Below are 21132 nucleotides of genomic sequence, written 5' to 3'. Positions count from 1 at the left end.
TATGCTGTTAACTGTGGGGTATGGCCCTCTTGCTGTGCCTAGCTGTACGCATTGTATGACAGCAGCAAAATATTTAGTGGTGCCCTTTTTTTTGTCCATCCTGCCCACCCCAGTGTCTCTCTCAACAGTGCCACCAACCCTGTTCTAGCCCTGTCGGGGCCCTCTGTGCCAAGTCAGTGGGTTACCCAGAGTTCAGTGGTTTCGCTTGGGGACACTGGACTAGCCTGTAAAAGCTCGACTAATGACATAATTGATAGATTACGATCCGTGGGTGATGTGGATGAACGGCTGCCGGACAAAGCAACCCGGTGGCGACGCGACAGCTCTTTTTGTTTAGTTTTGAGGATGTCTAGCTTGAAGCAGTCATGTTTTAGAGGGTGAGAGATTCCTTCTGAAAGTATTTGTTTGAAAGAGCATCAAAGATGCCTTGTATGATGTATTTAATTGTATGCTTCCAGCTTTTGAAAGTGTATTATTTACTGAAAATGGTTAATCAGCATGATTGGGTTGTAGCTTCCATACCTATGGACCACCTATGTTTGGGAAAGTAGCTCTGTTACTATTGACAAGTAAGGGTCTCAAAACTTAAAACAACTCACAAATAGCTGGGTTGAAGAATAACAATATTAACTGTTGTCTGTCATTTAAAAATCAATTAGATTTTTTGCTGTCAAGAAAACACTTCTGTGTAGTTTTTACTTTTTACTGTCTTGTGATTTTGCACAGTACATATCCCTGTCACAATCAGCAGGCCTTAGATCTGCCTGTCTGTCTGTCCCTGAAAGTATTGGAGTGAGCGTGGTGTGGGTGTATGTGTGTGTGCCTTTTGGTGAACTCCCTGTGTTCTGCCTGACTGCTCCTTGGACATTCAGTGCTACAGAGAGAAGAACAGCTCCCCCTCTTTCTTTTCTTAAATCTGGTTTCTTACTTGTTTTCATTTTGCTTTTTCATCAGTTGCTTCTTAGGTTCCTTACCTCTTAATCTCAGCTTTTTTTCTTTTTAAAGTGAAGGCCCACCCCAAAATGTTCATGGTTTTCTGAGGCAGATTTCCATTTTCAGCGCCTAGGGTGGAGTATCAAATTCCATACTTGAGCACTGGCTCAAACCAAACAAAAGAGTTTCTCTAGTTATTTTCTTTCCTCCTCAGAGTCGAAGATGTAATTAGTGCATGCGAGACACTGTGTGTCAGTATTTGTAGGGCAGAGAAAGATTTGTGAGAAAGAAGGACGGATGAGTTGAGGCTAGAAAAAGGAGACAATTAAACTTGCTAACTTCCACTTTACTGCATTTCTGTCTCTACTCGAGTAGATACACCAACATCCAACCAGGCCATCTAAAAATGAACAGTTGTATTGGCCACATAAACAGACCAGTTACAGACTTCTTGTCAAGAGAAAGCTAGGAAAGCAGAGAATGCAAAACACCAGCAGACGAGGAGAAAATTTGTACTGGGCCCCCCACTTTCCTTTTTTTCCCCTTTTTTCGCCCATTCTCTGTTTTCCCTCATCTTTCTTTTCACTCCCCATCTGTTAAGCACCCTTTAGTCTTTCCCTTCTCTGACCCCATCCCCCTCTTTTCTCTTCTCTCTCCTTTTTGCACCCTTTTATTGTACCTTTTCTTTAGTCACCACTGCCTTTCCACAATGCTCAATCCTATTATCCTTTAGCACACACATACACACCATTAGTAACCCTTCACCATCTTCTGCTCAAATCTGAAAAAAAGGTCTGGAACTTCTGCCAAAATGTAATTTGAAAAATAAAAGGAAGCAGTTGGGCTTGCTTCATATGGACCTGTCAACCACATCGTCTAACTAGAACATTCACAGTTTATATGTTACCTATGTAATATCTCAAATCAGTGGAGGTAGTAGCTAGAAAATTTTAAGATTTGAGCTGGAGTTTGGTCAGTGTAATAGTGATGATAAACTGCAAAACATTGCATTTGAGCCTCAGCTCAGAATATTGCTGTGACTTCGAAGTAACTGCTGCATAACAAACCCAAAGAACATGAACTCCGGCGTTGCTGTTCTTTTTCCCTTTCCTCCTTGGGTGCAGGTTTTTGTTTTGCTCTTATCAGCAGAGATAAGGTCCCAGCCTCTTTTGTTTTGTGTGAAGAATCTTAACAGTAGAACGATAGCAGTGCAGGAGTGGTGCCAGGAGGTGCTTGGAGTAGTGGAACATTCACACGTACTCAGACTCACTTCCTGCAGGTGTGCCACACAACATTCTGAATGGTGTTTAAATGATTGGGAACACTGATATGTGGACTAAATGCAGCTAAGGCGGTAATAGAGTTTCACATTGGTGTAACTGGGATGATCGTAGTGATGTAATTGGTATGGTATGGAAAAACTGTCTAAGTGAATTGATGAAATAATGCTCCCGCTCAACAGTGTGTGTTGTTTTTATTTTTTAGAACGCTCTCCCCACCGGCCCATCCTCCAGGCTGGTCTGCCAGCCAACGCCACTGTGCATGTGGGTGAGGACGCTCGATTTGTCTGCAAGGTCTACAGTGATGCCCAGCCTCACATCCAGTGGCTGCATCATATCACCAGAAATGGCAGCCGCTATGGTCCTGATGGACTCCCCTACGTTCGCGTGCTAAAGGTATACACAGCTTCTTGGCACTGTGAACTGCACTGTGATTGGATGTGCGACTGATTTTGTGACTTGTTAAAAAAGCATTCCAACGAAGTGAGTTTTTTAAGAAGCCTTTCTTATTGATGGAATATATATATACATGAAAAAAGACTTTGTTCGAATTGGTGGCGGGAACATCCTCCTTCTTCCTATAACACCTAAAGTTATTAAACCAAAAGGACAATGTTAACAGGTGACGTATTTGTTTTTTCGCCCCTGTGCCTTCGCTGCGTTGGGCTGTCATGTCACCCTCTAGCGCTCGGGCATAAACAGCACAGATGTGGAGGTGCTCACACTCCACAATGTTTCACTGGACGACGCTGGTGAATACACGTGCCAAGTCTCCAATTACCTTGGGCAGGTCAACCAGTCAGGTTGGCTAACTGTCCTACCAGGTAAAAAGAATAGCACACTTAAACCCTTGACGACCTCCTTTTCTGGTGTTTTGGGTTGTTGGTCTTTTTTTTCTCGTCTCGTCATGGTGCGTGGTGATCCTGGGCCTTTTGCTGGACTGGTGTGTGTGTTTTTTTTTTATTGTTCCCACAAACATCTTGTCAGGGTGATCTTAACTCTTAACTCTAAGAAGCCATGGAAACAAGATTCTCTTCATTACTTCATCATACTCTAAGTTATTCATTGATCTGTATTTTTGTCTACTCTTCTGTTTTTACCTAAATGTCAATCATCCTTTCTTCACTGACTACCTGCTGGAGCTACTGACTTGTTCTCCATGGCTTCCCTCGTTGGGTGTGTTTGCATGTTCAGCAAAGGTCTGTGGGCTCACCCTAGAGGATATTAAGGCACCCCATTTATTATTGGGGCGTCTTCTCTTACCGTACCGTGTACTTGATCTTCATCCTGGCCAGAAGATCCCCTTTTTGTGGTGTGTGCTTTCACTATAGTCCTCTCTCGTGAAGGGCTCATCTACCATCTGTGCAATGTGTAGATGAGGTTTACAGCAAGAACCATCTCCCACATCGGCTCTCTTCTTGGTATTTTGGGTCTCACTGGTTTCTTTCCTTCTCTTCTCTACTGTTTCCTACATCTCTGTCTGCTCCTTTCTTCCTCCCCTTTTTGTTGACCTCCTTGTTCCTCATTTTCCCTCCTCTCCATGGTCTGTTCTTTGGTTCCTCCTGCCCTTTTCCTCTCCCTATCTCAGACGGCAGGTGTAAACACCACGGACAAAGAGATTGAGGTCCTCTACCTGCCCAACGTCACTTTCGAGGATGCGGGTGAATATACGTGCTTGGCGGGTAACTCTATTGGGATCTCCTATCACTCTGCTTGGTTGACGGTTCTTCCAGGTATACACGCCTTTACTTCTGCAGCTCTGTCCATGTGTTACTTCTCACATCGTTGCTGTGTTTGGTCATATCAACAAATGTCAGAGAGAGAGTGGGAGACACTTTTTAGAGTGGAGTTTTAAAACATAGTTTATTAAAATTAGTTTTGCCATCTGTTACCAACAAACCTGAGATGTGATGGCAGGTATTTCATTTGATAATTCATTTGGCCCTTTGCAGTGATCTAACTGCTTCCACTAACATTACACTGATCAGTTTACAGTTATTTAGTCACTAATAGAAACAATTTAGTTTGGATGGTTTGGAAAGCCTAAAACAGAGTTTAAAATTACACTCTGCTCTTTGTTGGTTTACTGCTCATAATTTAGTTTTGAGCTCTAGACAGCGTGTGACTCCCTCTTTCCCTTCCTCTCCCCATAATCTCCTCATACTAACCTTTAGAGGGCATGCCTCAGTGTTGTATACACATGCTGGCCATACTTTTTCAGTGGCTCTTTCCTCAGGCTCTGATGATTGCTGTCACTTTCTTTAGAAAGTCAAAGCATGTGTTGCACTTTCTCAATGATCAGAGCCAGTACCTCAGTACATTGCTTTGTGTGTTGTGTGCCAGATGTGTTTGTGTATGTTCTATGTGTGTGATCAGTGCCCGCCTGCATTAAGATTGACTATTTGAATGAACTGATGGTATTTAGGTATTGTCAAGGCATCCTGACCAACAACCTTAGCTTCCACTCCCAAGTCCGCACCCTGAGTATGGGAATGACACAGTGATAGAATAACCACATAAAATACCCATTGGGCATTTTATCAGGAACACTTACCACATAGGTACACTCTGTAGATTTACAGTTAATCACTATAGTGAGTCAGAAACAGGCCTGTTGGTGTGTCCACTTGTTTGCCACCCCTTTAGACACACCCACCATCTTGTTAGACTTTGTAGGTATTCGGTAAGTGATTCTAGGCTTATCTTTTTCAAACACAATTTGTGTTACTCATCCTTTAGACCTTCATAAGTCATGTGTTTCCACAACCGTTCCATGTCTCTATTGTATCACTTCTGTGCTAAAAATTATCCACTGTACAAGTAATATCTGGTCAGTGGTGGGTCTGTAGTCATCACAGTCAGTAATTGTAAAAGTGTTCCAAATAAAATTGCCTCTAAGTTTTTCATGTGGAGTTTCTGTTGTTTAATGCACCCCATTTATATTCACTAATGCAGCTGCCACGTTAACAGCCATGTAAAATGTTTCAGGAGGAAAAAACTCTAGATAGTATGAAATAGCTAGTAATGTGGGTTTGTAGATCTGTGTTTCCCTATATCTTGTTCTGTGTTGTGTGTTTTTGTATGTCCAATGTCTGTCTTTTGTTGTTTCATATGCTGTAAGTCTGCTGGAGTATTCTTCCACAAAATCTTAATGTGTGCCAAGCATCTCAACACCATTCTGCTGGTCAACATTAGGCTTTCTTATTAAGTGCTCCAAAGCAGAACAACTTCCACTTGGTAACTGTCCTGTTTTTCCCCTCCTCCCTCTTACCCTGACTCCTGTATCCCCATTTAAGCTGAATCAGGCATCATAGGACCAGACTATCCCCCGGACTACGTGGAGATCGCTATCTATTGCATAGGTGTCTTCCTCATTGCCTGCATGGTGGTGATTGTGGTGGTCTGCAGAATGAGAACGTCTACAAAGAAGCCCGACTTTGGAGGGCAGCCTGCAGTACATAAGCTTACCAAACAGATCCCACTGCGCCGCCAGGTAACAGAAAGTAGATAAAGAGTTCCAGAACCCCTAATACACAGACACACACATACACATGAAGCAATGCATGATGCATTACTGGACAGACAATTCATCATCTTAAAATTATAATATAGTTATAGTTTTAGTTTTATTCCGTATGTGAATGGAAGTGATGCATGAATATAGGCATGTTTATTTTGTAGCATCAGCTTTAGAATGACATGTACAAATAATGTATTATTTCTTGTAATAAAAAGTTTGGAATAACGTTAACATTTTAGCTGGGGAACAGGCATGATAGAATCCAGCATAGATGCTGTTATTAATTATTAGTATGTATGGCAGAGGGAGAGGATTTACTGAATAATGCTTCATTTGACATTCTGAGAAATGTGAACAAATGAAATATCATTAGGCTCCCTTGATGAAGGCTTACAGTTCGGAGTGTGAAGGTAAGGTCTGCTCTGTAGAACATTTTTAGATGTTGGCTGCAGCAGAACTGCATAAAGCTGTCCTTAGGTCTTACCCTACATTAAAATTGTCTTTATGTTTTTTTGTTTTTGTTTTTTTTTCGGAACAGTTAGGAAATATCCTTTTAGCTCCACATTTAGTTACCTAGGCTTCTCCACTGTGAGACACTGATTAGTGCATGCATAGAAACAGCATGGGCTGCTCTTTAAAAAATACAAAATAGAGCCCAGCCTTTATAATAAGTGATTGCTCAGCACAGAAATGTTAGTATTATAAAATCAAATATTCTGATAATGGTACATCTCAACAGCGCACACATACACAGATAATCAGATGGGGTTCTTTGTGTTACATATTTGCTGGAAGCTCAGGTGATCAGCCATTTCCTTTTCTCCATGCAGGTGTCAGCTGACTCCAGCTCCTCAATGAGCTCTAGTACACCATTGGTTCGAATCACAACCCGCCGAAGCTCTGACCATGATCAGATTATTCCGGAGTATGACCTTCCAGAAGATCCACGATGGGAATTCTCCAGAGACAAGTAAGTTCTAATATACTGGACTTAAAGTTGTAAAGTGAGTGCCTTGAAGTTTCTGCGTAATACATTCTAAACATTATAATGTTTAGCAAGCAACTCGTCCAGCTCTGTTGTCAGCTGCACGTATCTTTGAATGTTTGCTTTCTCGTCTGCTATTGCATTTTAAATCACTCGTTTAGTCACGTTGCTGACCATCTCACAAATATCAGTCTTTGCTTCCAGTTGAGCTTCTGACCTTGAAACTTTATTCTCTTTTCTCAGTGTTTGACAAAACAAAAATCAGACAAAAAATGTTGAAGTGGAGAGTGTTTGCCCTAGACTTGTTCAATACAGTGTTGCCTCCTGCAACAGTGCCAATGGTAGTAAGACCTTGAAATTCTCTAGAATGCTTTAGTGTGTACACCATGCTATGGTATCTCAAAAATATGTCCAAATTGTCAATCGAGTTGCCTAAATTGTTGATTCATCCAGCTTCATGTAAGAAGTGTGAGCTGTAATCTGACTATCCAATCTAGTCCAGTATTGTGTTCACTATCACCCCAGCATTTTTTGAGTGACCAAATAATTTTTTGGCTGGCTCTATTTCATGCGTAGGATGTTAAGCTTTAGAGATTTCCTTAGCTTGTGTGAGCCTAGACCTAGTCCTGAACCGTTATCTATACAACATAGCATCTGAAAAAGCTAAAGCAACTTACAATGTTAGTATGTAAAAGCTTACCACTTAAATGACTACCAAAGGATACAGTTCATCAATTGTGGTAAAAAGCACTGTAAAACAGTGAGGAAATCCTTTACACTTTGTATGGCAGGAGATGACCCTGCAAAGGATGACATAAGCGTAGCTTTCTGAGTGGGCTGAAAGAAAGTATCCCTCACCATTATTCAGCTCTGCCTTTCTGCCAAGTCTTTATTTAGCAAGGCGATGGGGGAAAAACTTGGCCAGTAAAAAATGCTGGTTTGTCGTTGCACAGCACGATTAATAAGGTGTTCAACCCTCACTGGATAGCAACCATGTGTGTGTGGCTCCCATTTAGAGGACTTTTCATTTTTGTTCTCTAAGCTAAAAGACAATCCCTTCTTTGGAAATTAGAATTATAATGTTGCTTAGAGACAAATTTTCTGTTTGTTCCTTTTGTGAGGAATTTAATTATTGTTTTGGATTTTTATGAAATTAAGATAAATGAAGTTCTTTTTCTCTGCCTGTTGCCCTCCCTTTGGCTGCTGTCTTAGACACTGGCTCGTCTGCCCATAGGACGCATGCCTCCAAGAGACTGAAAGCTGTGGAATGTTAACGTTTGCGTTTGGCGTGGAGGAAAAACATAACATTGATTATCTGTGGTGGGCTCGGCCAGACAGAGGCAGCCTTTGAGAGGCGGGGGCCGGCGGGTGCTCACAACACAGAAGGGGGATTGTGTTACCTCGGCGACGGGCTAGCCCCGGGCCCCAGTGCGGGTGTCAATGTTTACACAGCCGGGGGAGGCATGGGCGGGGCCAGCACTTGTCAGTCAAAGTTTGACCTAAGGGGGTACCGGGGGGGCAAGGGGTCATAAAGTCACTGTAACCATGAAAGATTAAGATAAAGTGGACTTGTTTGTTTCAGATGGTCTTTTACACTCCTTGTACTGAAAAATCTTAAAGACTTAAAGACAAATCCCCACAGGCATATTATTGCGTACCCCTGAGAGGAGTAACTCTTTACCCCCTAGTCACAGTCTCTGTGTTCCTGTGGCTAATGTCAAATGTAAGCTTGTGAGATACCAATACACTTGCACACAACACACACCGCCCGGGTGGCAAAGGGCACTTACTTATCGCCTCAGAATTAGGCAAACATTACTGTGTGAGATACCAATACACTTGCACACAACACACACACTAAAACCTTGTTATCTTGCTAATCATCAGCAAGGACCTGGCACCACCAGGGGTGCCTAGTGAGATTAGCATTCTTTATTTGCATTTTGATAGGGCAGCACATCTAGAGAGCCTCTAAAGGAATGCTCCTTAATTGACACTTCTCAAAACTGTCTTTCACTGTGGCTCACAAATGTGTTTATTTACCCAAACCTCACCACATTCATTTTTTTGCTGGCTGTTTCCTTCTGTAGGCTTACACTGGGCAAGCCTTTGGGTGAAGGCTGTTTTGGCCAGGTGGTGATGGCAGAAGCGTTGGGCATTGATAAAGACAAACCCAAAGAGGCTGTGACTGTAGCCGTCAAGATGCTGAAAGGTAAGTGCAGATGATGGGTAATTTGGCTTATAACAACTTTTTTTTTTGGATTAAATTGCTTCTCTGTGTACCGTTTTGTATCTTATCATATCAATGTATTGGGACTCTTTCAACTAGTGGCCAAGAGTGGACACTATAAGGACAGATATTGTACATTTACAATGCGTAATGCTCCAATAAACTGATCATTTAAACATAAAAAATCCCTACATATCATAATGTATTGAAGTATTATACCCACTACTGTGCCTTTCTCTTTTTGTTTTCTGTTCTTGTTGCAGTTTTCAGATCAAATAAACAAGAAAAATAACAATAATAGGTAACAGTTTGTCCAGTTCGTCAAACAAATTAGTAAAGACTTGAATTGATTAAATTGATGTGGAAGCGAGGAGGCATGGAAAGTGAGTGAGAGCCTGTGAGACTTAAGGACAGAAGTGGCTGTTGTGGGGCTGAGAGGAGAGAGGCCACTGAGGGGTTATTTGCTGGTGGTGAATGACGCTGGTAGGGCTTGGGTCAGGAGGCCGCATAGCTGCCTCTCTGTCCAAGCCAGCTGCAGCAGGCTCTCTTCACCTGCACAAAGACAAAGACACACACAGAGGAGAGGGGAGGGGTGTGTGTGCTTAAAAAAGACATTTTAAAGTAAATGTATAGGGGGGGTTGACCTAGTGGCCTCCAGAAGAGAAAGCTTGGCAGAAATCCAACAAGAGAAGTCACTGTCTCTTAGGCAGGGCAGCTGTGGACCCCATTGTCTTTTACACTGTTTGTATAGGTTTTTGCACTGAAATACATTTTTAAGGAGTTAGAAAGCATGCAGCCGCCTATTTGAGAAACAAGAAAGAAAGAGAGAGAGGGAGAAACAGAGGAGAGAGGAAGGCACACCGTCCGTTTGTGTTTGGCGCGCTCCGCTGATCAGCAGTAAGATAATGAAAAGGCATCTGTCCTGTGGGTAATTGCTCTAAATTGAAGGAACCGGTTTTAATTCAGAGGTAGTGAAAGAATGGCTCTGTAGCGAGGGCTCGGTGTAACACTATAGTGGATGGTTCCGCAACTGCGGCCGGTCTGTTCCATTTCACTTTAGTTCAAATTACACCTTTACTACTACTATACTAAATTGCTTAAATACAGTTCATTACTCCACTTCTTGAAGTGAACACAGGATGCACAAGCAAGACTCATTTCCATAAAAAGACAAAAAGAGACTGAGGTGTTGTGGTCTTTTCTAGACGATGCCACCGAGAAGGACCTGTCTGACCTGGTGTCAGAAATGGAGATGATGAAAATGATTGGTCGACACAAAAACATCATCAACTTGCTGGGGGCATGCACGCAGGACGGTGAGTGGGCAAGCAGGAATCATGCATTCAAAATCACCACAGTCCTCAGTGCACCTGATTTTATGCCTTTGTTCCAAGCAACTGATACACAACAGTTTAAATATGACCTAAGCTAAGTCATATTACATTCCTTATAATGATAATATGTGAATCCTCCCTCAGGTCCTTTATATGTGATAGTGGAGTATGCCTCCAAGGGAAATTTGAGGGAGTACCTGAGGTCCAGACGGCCTCCAGGGATGGAGTACTCATATGATATTGCCCGCGTGTCTGACGAACCACTTACCTTCAAGGACCTGGTTTCCTGCACTTATCAGGTGGCTCGGGGCATGGAGTATTTAGCCTCACAAAAGGTAAATACAAGCACACGTATTCATATATATACCCCCCCACACACACTGCAATTCTGTTAATCAGGAATATTTCCAACTCTATGGTTTTATTAGCTTGCTATTAGCCTATGCATATGCATTTAAAATGTCAGTCTCCCTGCTTTTGTGGAAAAAAGCAATATTTTATGGAATCAGATTCACTGCTCATTTATTTACTTCATTTGAATTAAAGTCAAACTTCTGCGGACTCACACAGTTCTTTATTTAAAGAGGGTGAAGTCCAATTTTTTCTTTACCATCATTAGAATTTAAGCTTTGGTTTCAGCAGATTGTATTGTTATTAATTGTGCAAACACATAGACCTGCAGTGTAGCTACAGCACATTCAAGTAGAGTATTAGCAAGCATGCTAAGCTACCTCATCACACTCTCTTTCTTGTCTGGAATGTTTGACATTCTTATCAGTCTCTCACGCACGCAGACACTCGCTTATGTACAGGGTGCCAGGATGTTCACAGAAATCTTCTCTGTTGCTTTTCTTTCCCCTGACTTTGCTGTGTTTTTTAATTACACCTGCTTTTGCTTTGTCCTCATCCCTCTTTTCTCTCTTCATCTCTCTATTACAGTGTATACACAGAGATCTGGCTGCCAGAAACGTACTGGTCACCGAGAGCAACGTGATGAAGATCGCAGACTTCGGCTTGGCCAGGGACGTCCACAACATTGATTATTATAAAAAGACCACCAATGTGAGTCATTAGTATTTTTCTTGTCGTTTTTCCTGACTATGTTTTTGCACTTGTTGCAGCTCCAAACCATTTTCTTCCTCACTTACTTTTTTCTGTACTCCTTTCTCTCTTTCTCTCTCTCTCTCTCTCTCTCTCTCTCTCTCTCTCTCTCTCTGTCTCTCTCTCTCTCTCTTTTTTGGAGCTTCTCTTCACTTTCTCCTTCGTTTCTCCGGCCTTGGCAGGATTTGTAAATTCCCAGGCAGCAAGCGCTTGAAGTGTTTCGAGCGTTCTTCACTTATTTAGGCCTCATCCCTCATCCTCACTCGCTTTTCCAAGGCCCCTGTTGTCCAAACAGCCCATGAGAAAGCAAGGGGAGGGGGCTTGCGCATTAGCCACAAAACTAAACACATTAGCCCAGCTTTCCTCCCATTTCCCACCATTATACTAATCTCTTGCTCAGAATGCTATTCATACTTGTTTAGACAGGCTTATGCTTTTAGATGTGAGTTTGGGTGCTCTGAAAACTTGACATGGAGAAAAGGGCTTTGGAACTTTGGGAAATGAACAAGGTTTCTCATCTAGCTTGAATGTTTTAAACAGTGAAACTCTTTTCCAAGTGACTGCAAGTTTTAAGTGCACCAGAGCAGTAAAAACAATTTAATTAACAGTCAGTGATTTTCAGCCTGGTTCCAAAATCCAACTCTGTGTCTTACCTGTTATAAGATCCCTCTCTCTCAAATCAATGTAAAATGGTTCTTGCCTTGATTGGACTAGATCAAAGCAATATTCTTTATTTGCCTTCCCTGAGAGAAATAGGCTCGCATTAGCATTTTCTTTAATAGCTCATTCCTTCAGAAGCAACACAAGACAAAATTACTTTCTATGAGCTCACAGCTTCTGATTATAAAGCCATAACAGCTGGGCCCAGCCCTGAATCACTTGCAAAAGTGTAGGAAATGATGGCTACTGATAGGTGCAACTTTATTATACTGGTACCACTCTGCCCGTTTGGCCAGTACTCAGCAAACTAAATATAACAAAGAAGAAAAAAAAGAAAGAACGGGTATACAAGAATTTATATATATAGACTAAGATAAACATAATTTGTTAATCTCTCATGCTCCCGTCTATTGTAGCATCTTCGGTACCGAACCTTTGAGCTTATGTGAATGACGAAGTGAACATTGTATGACTCCTGAAGGAAATCAGGACCCAGAGTCATGCTCTGGTCAGGCTAGCTTATGGATCTAACACTTGCCTCATTATAGATGTTCCTGCTTGGGATTTAATGAAATTCCAGACTAATGAGGGTACTGAATTAAAAATGCTGCTGAAGTGTGCAAGAAAAACAATAAACCCTGGGGACATTTTACTTTGGAATTTATCATGTGACCATTTTGACCTCTTAACTTAAAGCCTTGTCAATGCTTGTGTCCACAGGGTCGTTTACCAGTGAAGTGGATGGCTCCAGAAGCACTGTTTGATCGTGTGTACACACACCAGAGCGATGTGTAAGTACCTTCCACACTCTCTTTTTGACACTGTAATATTGGAGTTCATGAAAAATTAGATAATGCTACTAAAGTGGGTATCTTAGAGGTATCTTAAGAACAATTCTAGCAAGAGAAGCAGTTTATTCAGAGTAGATGAGGGTAGGGGCAAGCAGAAACCTTGTTTTGGTTTCTGAAAATGAGAGGGAAAAGGGCAGAAAGTCAAGGACGTGTGTTTTTTTGTCAGAGGAGGAAAGAAGGTGAAAAAGGAGGGTGTTCAGGGCCAACACTACGCCAAAAAGCAAAAGATTTCACGCTCGACTTGCGGCCAATGCCGTGTTACTAATCTGGCTGGCTTCAAAGCTCGAACAGTCCGAGCTCTCGTCTCCCCTAGCCCCTCACGGAAGTAACCCCTTCTTCCCTCTTCGGCCCCCATCTCTTCAGACACTTCCTTCCACCATGGCTTTTTTTTCTTTTACTGCTTTTTGCAAAAAGTGTCCCTTTATTTCGTTGTTTGTTGTTCGCATTGATCCTATAAAGCGAGCGCTTGCTTTATATTAAATACTTTTAAAGCCACATGCTTTTTCCCCACCATAGAGATGGTTGATCACTTTTTTTCCCCACCATAGAGATGGTTGATCACTTTTTTGATCACAGTTTTGCTTTCTTAAATTTGGAGTGTTTTTTTAAATTTGGAGACTCTTCAGGAAGACTTCTTTTGCCTTTTGTCTTGGGATAGATAATGCATGGGGGTTACATAAAAGGTTAAAAAGCAAAAATAGGGATATAGGCATTAGAACCTGTCATCTAGAGTAGTCAGCAACAAGCTAACATCAAAGGTAAAGGTGCATGTATTTGTCACTGTACAGTGTGTACAGCGAAATGGGTCCTCCACATTTAACCCATCTGTGGTAGTGAACACACACTCACACACACTAGTGAGCTAGGGGCAGTGAGTACACACACACACCCAGAGCGGTGGGCAGCCAACTCCAGTGCCTGGGGAGCAGAGAGGGTAAAGGGCCTTGCTCAAGGGCCCAACAGTGGCAGCTTGCCAAGCCCGGGAATTGAACCCACAACCCTATTATCGATAACTCTAACCGCTGAGCCACCACTGCCCCTAGAGCAGTTGACATCTAGATAACGCTGACTATTGTGAACATATAGCTAACATTACCTAAAGAAGTTCACATCTAGCTAACATCACCTAGTGTAGTTAACATCTAACATCAGCTACAGCAGTTAACATTTACCATCAACTAGTAGTAACATCTATCTAACATCAGCCAGTGTAATTAACAGTAACATCAGCTACAGCAGTTAACATCTATCTAACATGAACTAGTAGTTAGCATCTACCTAACATCAGCCTGAATAGTTTACATCTATCTAACATCAGCTAAAGTAGTTAACATCTAACTATCTCTGCCTTCTCAGCTACATACATCAACATATCCTTGGCAATGTGATTATGTTTATGCACTTGTATTTTGAGTAACAAAGTTTAATACATACTACTAACCTGTTTTTGTGGAACGCAGTGAAAGAAACGAAGCAATCACTCCACTCAAACACTATATCACACATATACTGTGTAATATAAAAGTAAAAGTCACTAATACAAAGAAACAAACAGATTATCAAAATTATAATTTCTAATACAAACATAGCAGTAACACAAAATACTTTTTCCCCCACACATATACTTACTCACAAACACCAAACCAAAGCAAAACCATCATGTGTTTAAAACATCCGTTTAAAACATAAAATCATTGTTCTTACTCCTGTAGTATGTAGTGATTTCAGTTCATGAATTCTGCCATCTCAAACAGTTAACCTAGTTCTCCTGTACTGGTGCACATCCCTGCTTTTAACAGATGTTACTGCAATGTTTTATGCACTGTGTGTGTTTGTGGTAAAGTCCAATCAATGCTTAAACCTTTTTTATTGCTAATTACATGTAATCACGCTGTTGTAATTGGCTGTCCTGTTAGTCCCTTAGCCTGGAGGAGAGGACAGTGCATGTACCGCTAGACACCCAATCCATAAATTACATCAGATTTAATTTATTATACATGAATAAGAATGAACGTTAGAGTGGCTTCTCTGATATGTAGGGCTCCCAGGGGGTTTTGCATTCTTGCTGAGGTAGCTGGAATGTATTGATTGTGTGTGAAGAACATTGAATGTTTTGTTATTTTGTCCTTAGAAAACCACAAGTGAAACTAAATTAAATATTAGAAATGATAATGAACAGTTCCAAAACAGCTCTGTCAGCTGGTGCCATGTAATACATGAACTGGACTTGTGTGCAAGCTAGTCATCGGGCTTCTGTAGTGCAGCATGCCATGATTTTGCTGCCCAAAAGAGCTGTACTTATTAAAAGTAGTTGATGTTCTAAATTGAATATAATAGTTTATATGTTATACTGTTTTAGTCTTAGATTTACACTGTAATAAATATAATACTTACGTGAGGACAGGGGGTCCAAAAACAGTCTAATTTCTGTTACCCACATATGTCTGATGTAACACATTTGAGGGTTAATGAGGAGGTTAACTCTTCTTACATTTAGTGATTCGCAATTCCTAGTTGAGGTCAAAGCCATATTGGTCTGCTGGCCTGTCCGCCCGCCATTAAAAGAATCTTTAATCTTTACAAACTGTTGGCCTGTATTAGAATTTAGACATGTGTGAAGGACCTCTTGGATAAGCTCCCTCAGAGGTGATTGATCTTAGAAAGATTAGTGGTTAGCTCCAGAGTGCCATAGCCTCTAGATGATGAATAGGCACTTCGCCAGGCACAAGAGCGAATAAACAAGGTGGCCAGTAATGTAAACAGGAGTAAACCAAACCAGAGAGCCTCTTTTGTGTCGTGGTGTGGGCTGCCGTGTGTATGTTTGGGTACACCAAGATCTGTTTGCAGAGTGCAGGGGAGCGTGTATTGTGAAATACAATGTTTATCGTGATACAACCATGTTTTCCTGAGTCGTTATATATATGCCATTGCGAAAGAGACCATACACTCCTTAACAAGGTGGAATAAATAACGTTTGAGTGGGATGATAAGAGCTGCTGGCTCCAAATTAGCATTGGCTAATTTGGCATTAGGGCTTCAGTGATAAGTTGAAAGTTGGGAATACGAAAGCATCTGTTGCAGCACTTCATCATCGTGACACTATCTCCAGTTCACTCATTCAGTATGTATCACAACCATATCTGAGATGATATAACCCAGTATTGGTGCGTGCAGAAAAGTGGTTCCCTCGCTACAATCTTATCGCCCACTCTCCCCTCCCTACAGCGGTTTGTTTCCTGTGGGTCTAAACTGCTGTTTGTTTTGGCTCAGACAATATGTGTCATTGTGGCTGTCCAGCAAGGACAAAGGCCAGCTTTTAGTCCATGGCTCATTGAGGCCTCTGTCCACTTGCTGCAGGCATAGTCTCATAGCCTGAAACTCCCTGGAGAAAGCCTGCATTTAGCTTCTACAGTCACTTTGTTGTTAGTACTGACCACTGTCACTGATGTATACTGATCGTTAAACTCTCAAATCCTTATTCACCGTTATATTAATGGTTCTGTCAGTATGTCAGTGGCTTTGCCTGTGAAGAGATCGTACAGTGATGAGGGCTGAATCTTGTTGCTCTATAATGAAAAGCCGAAACTGAACAAAACATAATTTTTATGATAATAGTCATGACTTTTTTTACTGATAAATTAAACCCTGCATTTAGAAGTCTGTACAGTTTGTGTATACCTGGCTCACAGTGGATGATTGTGCAGTTTAATAGCTGTGGTAAGAAATTGCACAGAAATAAGACTGTATAAGTAACATGTGGCTTTGATGTGTTTGTGATCAGCTGGTCGTTTGGAGTGCTCATGTGGGAGATCTTCACACTGGGCGGCTCACCATACCCTGGTATTCCCGTGGAGGAGCTCTTCAAACTCCTAAAAGAGGGCCATCGCATGGACAAGCCAGCCAACTGCACCAATGACCTGTAAGTCTCTGACCCATTTTACGATATAACATACAAAATACAGTTCTTGCGAAGACTGGCCCTAAGATCCTAATATCACTACCTCAAAGCAGGGTGCCACCTCTCTGTGCACACTCTGTGAGATGATGTGTAGACAGCTGTGTAGATCACATCAACGTCTTCATTCACAGCCGCCTGGCGTCTGTGCTGCTCATACTGCAAAAAGCTGGAGCGGTACTGTCGGCACCATGAGTACCCCCAGCAGAGATAACTGAGCGATCATAAGCAGCAGAAGGATTTCTAATAGCCTGCATCAGAATAGCATTCATGCGGCCTTACATTCTACTGTATAAGAGCTGGAGGGTTCTGTTGTGCTTCATAGTACAGCATGGATTGTTTATTTTATTTGGTCCAGTTTTCACCCCAGTTTTAGTTACAGTAGCTATGACAGGAGCTATCACACAAACTGAAGGGTGAGGGTGATGGCACTGTTTAATGCACTGACTAGCGCTAACTAGGGAAGATGAAGAGCCATGCTTAACAGAGACAGCAAGGCCAACTGTGTTCTCTGGTACTCACTGCGGCATCACTTGGGGTTTAAACTGTCGGTCTCCTGATAATATGGCTGGGCCACAGGGGTTTTTGGTGTTTTTGCCCAAGGATACATGATGTGTGCTGCTGATTTTAACTTTCACTTTGTTTCCTGTATCACCTCCTCCTATCTTTCTTTCCCAGGTATATGATGATGAAAGACTGTTGGCTCGCCATCTCCTCACATAGGCCTACTTTTAAACAGCTGGTGGAGGACTTGGATCGCATCCTCACCTTGGCAACCCATGAGGTGAGCAGGCGCACACACACACACACACACACACACACACACACACACACACACACACACACAAAAAAAAAACTTCAGTTGTGCCTGTCCATCAGAGCTATTCACACACCTCCTTTATAGTACTAGGATTTATCAGTTTGAGCCATTCCTGGCTCCAGCTAGCAAGATTTTGCAATACATACTAGGGGGAGGAGAAATCATCGGATGGGTTTTACGGTCAGTATTTAGGGTTGAGAGCTACATGTGCCTTGATTTGCTCCAGGCCTCGGCCCCTGCTCTAACGTTGCTCAATTATCAGCCGTATCCCTCCGCCTAAGCGCTTGCCCCAATTCTTTCCATTCCCGAGCTGTCATCCACGATATCCGCAAGATGGAGCGAGGTATGGCACGGGATGGAAAACTGTCAGGACTTGTCGATGGGGCTTGGGCTTGGAGCTCGAGATGGTGCCAAGATCCCGGTCTCTCTCAGTTTTTGAACTTTTGAAATGTAATAAAGTTCCTTTTGCTCGCTCTCTCTTTTTCTCTCTCTCTTTCTCCTTTAACCCCCCTTCCCTCCTTCATCCCCAAAGTTCTCAAACTGTTCACAGATGTGAAGGTCTTTAGTAATGTGAGCCTCCTTGTGTTGAACTGGGGGAGTCCAAGCCAAGCGCTCATTTTCAGAAACCCAAACCTCTCTTCTTCCTCTGCCTCAAATATTTCTGTACCAGCCACAAAGAGCAAAAAAGAGTATGGATCAAGTTAACTGTGAAGACGTCCCTATTCTCCAGGTCCAAAACAGTTTTCAAATTTGGAGTATATATGGATGGTGGATGGAGAGCAGTTTGTAGTGTTGCCTGGTTGCATGCCAAATCTACATCTAGGTAGCCTTCATTCACACTATACAGTAGTCTAAATGGTTCAGGATTCTGGACTGTTTCTCGGTGTGCTTTAACCATGGAGCTTTTCACACATTGAAACACTTTGGTTCCAAAAGAAAAGCAAGTAGGTCACCGTTTTCACTAGCAAACCATGGTGGAATGCTTCCTGTCACTTATACCCCGTACATACATGCTCCATTAAGTATTATTTGCGCAAATATTTTTACACGGATCCCATTCAGGGCTATTTTCTGTTAGCCACTGCCAGCTTTTCCTAATGCACTCCGGATGAAATTCTACGCTCTCTGTGTGTTGTTTTGTGCTTTCTGGAAAAGCAGAAGGCAGGCCTCATTCCTTCTTTTGCATTTTCTTCCTTCTTTGTTAGATGAGTATTTGTGTTTGCTCCTGATATTGAATACACTTAAGTGTACCTATAATGTTTTATATTGTTTGCCTGGGAATGGTATATTTCTGCTTGAGCTTGTTTAAGACTGTCCTCCATCTCTCTACAGGAGTATATTGACCTGTGCGCCCCAACGGAGCAGTACTCGCCCTGCTTCCCAGACACCCGTAGCTCCTGCTCCTCTGGAGACGACTCGGTTTTCTCCCATGATCCTTTACCAGACGAGCCATGCCTCCCCAAGTACCAGCACATCAACGGGGTCATCAAAACATGAGCCGATTCCTTGCAGGCCTTCAGTAAAAAAAACACCCCCCCCCCCACTAAACCTTCACCTCCACAACCCTCCGTGACTCCCCTTATTCACCTCTTCCTACCTTCTGCCTCCAAGCCTCCCCTTTACTGCTCCTGCTGGACATACAGAGCAAGGGAGGCTGGAACCCGGCAAATGCTGCTGTCTGAGAAACAAACTGGTGTGTGTAATGGTACACAACTTAACGCACGAGGGGAACGTACACGCACATACGAGACCAAGCTCTTAACGAGAGGACGGAGACCCAACAATAGTGTTCATCTTTTTTTTTTCCTTTAAATCCTTGACTGAAAATGAGTTGTTCTTAAGGGTCCACCTCTTGCAATTTCTGTTTATTTTGAAGATTTTCTGTTTTTGCTGGACTTCTTTAATGTTCTTGCCACCATTCCAGTTTCTTGGCATTCCAGGACTCTTAGTTCCTAGGAGAAACAAAATGGAGCACAAAGAAAATTAGGAAGCGTGTTAAAAAGGAAACATTCAACTAACAAACAAGGACTAGAACAAAAAATGACATGACTACACTGCCTCTAGTCGATTTTGTAAAAATGTTCACATTCTGTTTTTTTTATTTTTTTTTTTATAACAAAGCCCATGCATTTATTCTTATGGAGGAAAAAGTACTACACGGTATATAGTGCTGGGTATATTTGTAAATATATTCAAATATGTAAAATATATATATATATATTATATATTTACAGTGAATTATTTTTTGTATGGACTTCAGAATAATTCCTCCCTCTTCTTCACCCTCTAAGTGAAGACAGGTTTCCTGGTAACCTGTTTTTTCTAATTTTTTTCGGTCATATTCCGACATACACATGTTCACACGCACATACATACACATACACACAACCACAGACACAGGCTCAAAGGAACACACTTGTCTTACTCTCACTTGCTGAGACAGGTGAGCATTGGCTTTCAGGGAACGAGATAGCATGTTAATTTATTGACTTAAGTTTAAAAAATGAATCAAAAGGAGAAAAAGATCAAAAATAATAAAGAGATAATAATATTAATGAGCTCAGTAGATACAGTAATGATTCATAATGTTTATTTTTTAATTTAAAGTGATATTTCATTGAGGCAATGGTACAAAGGATTATTTGTAGTGGGTACACAAAGAGATTCATGCTTCCTATGTTGTTTTTTTATATACACAAATGTGAATGTTAAGTTAAATATGAAATAACGTACATTTTATAGTCAGCTAATCCCTTTTCTTTTGTAGAGGATGTTGTTTTTTTATCCAGCTATTTTACTATCCAGTGCCAAGGTTTGTGTTGAATTTGATAAATACTGGATATTTGATGGAGGGGGAAAAACATTGTTTTGCAAAAAAAACTAAAAAACAAAGCCCACTACCATTCTGGTAATTCAGTTGCAGGTACAATTTCAGATGGATTCACTCAAGCAAAAGTATTTAAAAAAATCATTAAAGTGTTCATTTTTTACCCGATAAATGAAATGACATTGTTTCTCAACACGTGTTCCTGACAGATTCTCAAAATTAAAGACGGAAAACTGAATGTTGCCGGTTGTCACTTTCCTTTCAAGTATGTTTAAGCCACTGAAAAGCTCTAAAATTGATGTTTTAATTTCATACATGATTCTGACATTTGCAATTTCATTATACGCAATCATAACTCAGCTTTTCATGCTTTTCCTGGAAAACCTATTATTATTAATACTATTGACGTTATTGCATGTTCTTAAACTCAGTGCTGCTTAGCACTTAAGCATGCAGAAAGTAACTAATTAAGTGCATTCCCAACGAAACACTGCAGGGAATTGCCAAGCATCAGTGTGTTAACTCAAGCACGTCATATTACAATAATACAACGCTGCAAAATTCTATTCCACTTTCAGCATGCATTATGCATGGGGCAGTGGTGGCTCAGCGGTTAGAGCGCCGGGATATCGATAA

At 41.6% G+C, this 21132-nt stretch overlaps 1 protein-coding gene across 4 annotated transcripts in view; it reads left to right on the top strand.

Moving 5' to 3' along the window:
- The window catches only part of fgfr2 (fibroblast growth factor receptor 2), a 39297-nt gene extending 18563 nt beyond the window's left edge, over positions 1-20734 (top strand). For 3 of the 4 annotated variants that reach the window (XM_072677477.1, XM_072677479.1, XM_072677480.1), the window contains 12 exons: positions 2419-2609; positions 3802-3946; positions 5510-5706; positions 6564-6703; positions 8809-8930; positions 10154-10264; positions 10427-10617; positions 11222-11344; positions 12764-12834; positions 16676-16813; positions 17528-17633; positions 19002-20734. In XM_072677477.1, coding sequence (XP_072533578.1) covers positions 2419-2609; positions 3802-3946; positions 5510-5706; positions 6564-6703; positions 8809-8930; positions 10154-10264; positions 10427-10617; positions 11222-11344; positions 12764-12834; positions 16676-16813; positions 17528-17633; positions 19002-19166 — 1700 coding nt within the window. In that variant the 3' untranslated portion in view covers positions 19167-20734. Of the gene's footprint in view, positions 1-2418; positions 2610-2898; positions 3038-3801; positions 3947-5509; positions 5707-6563; positions 6704-8808; positions 8931-10153; positions 10265-10426; positions 10618-11221; positions 11345-12763; positions 12835-16675; positions 16814-17527; positions 17634-19001 lie in introns of all 4 variants that reach the window. The other variant, XM_072677478.1, reaches the window with a different exon arrangement.
- The last annotated feature ends 398 nt before the right edge of the window (positions 20735-21132 follow it).

This window comes from Salminus brasiliensis, chromosome 4 (assembly GCF_030463535.1).
Source record: "Salminus brasiliensis chromosome 4, fSalBra1.hap2, whole genome shotgun sequence".
NCBI classification, from domain to species: domain Eukaryota; kingdom Metazoa; phylum Chordata; class Actinopteri; order Characiformes; family Bryconidae; genus Salminus; species Salminus brasiliensis.
Note: the sequence above shows the minus strand (reverse complement) of the source record. Positions and strands in the feature narration are given on the sequence as shown.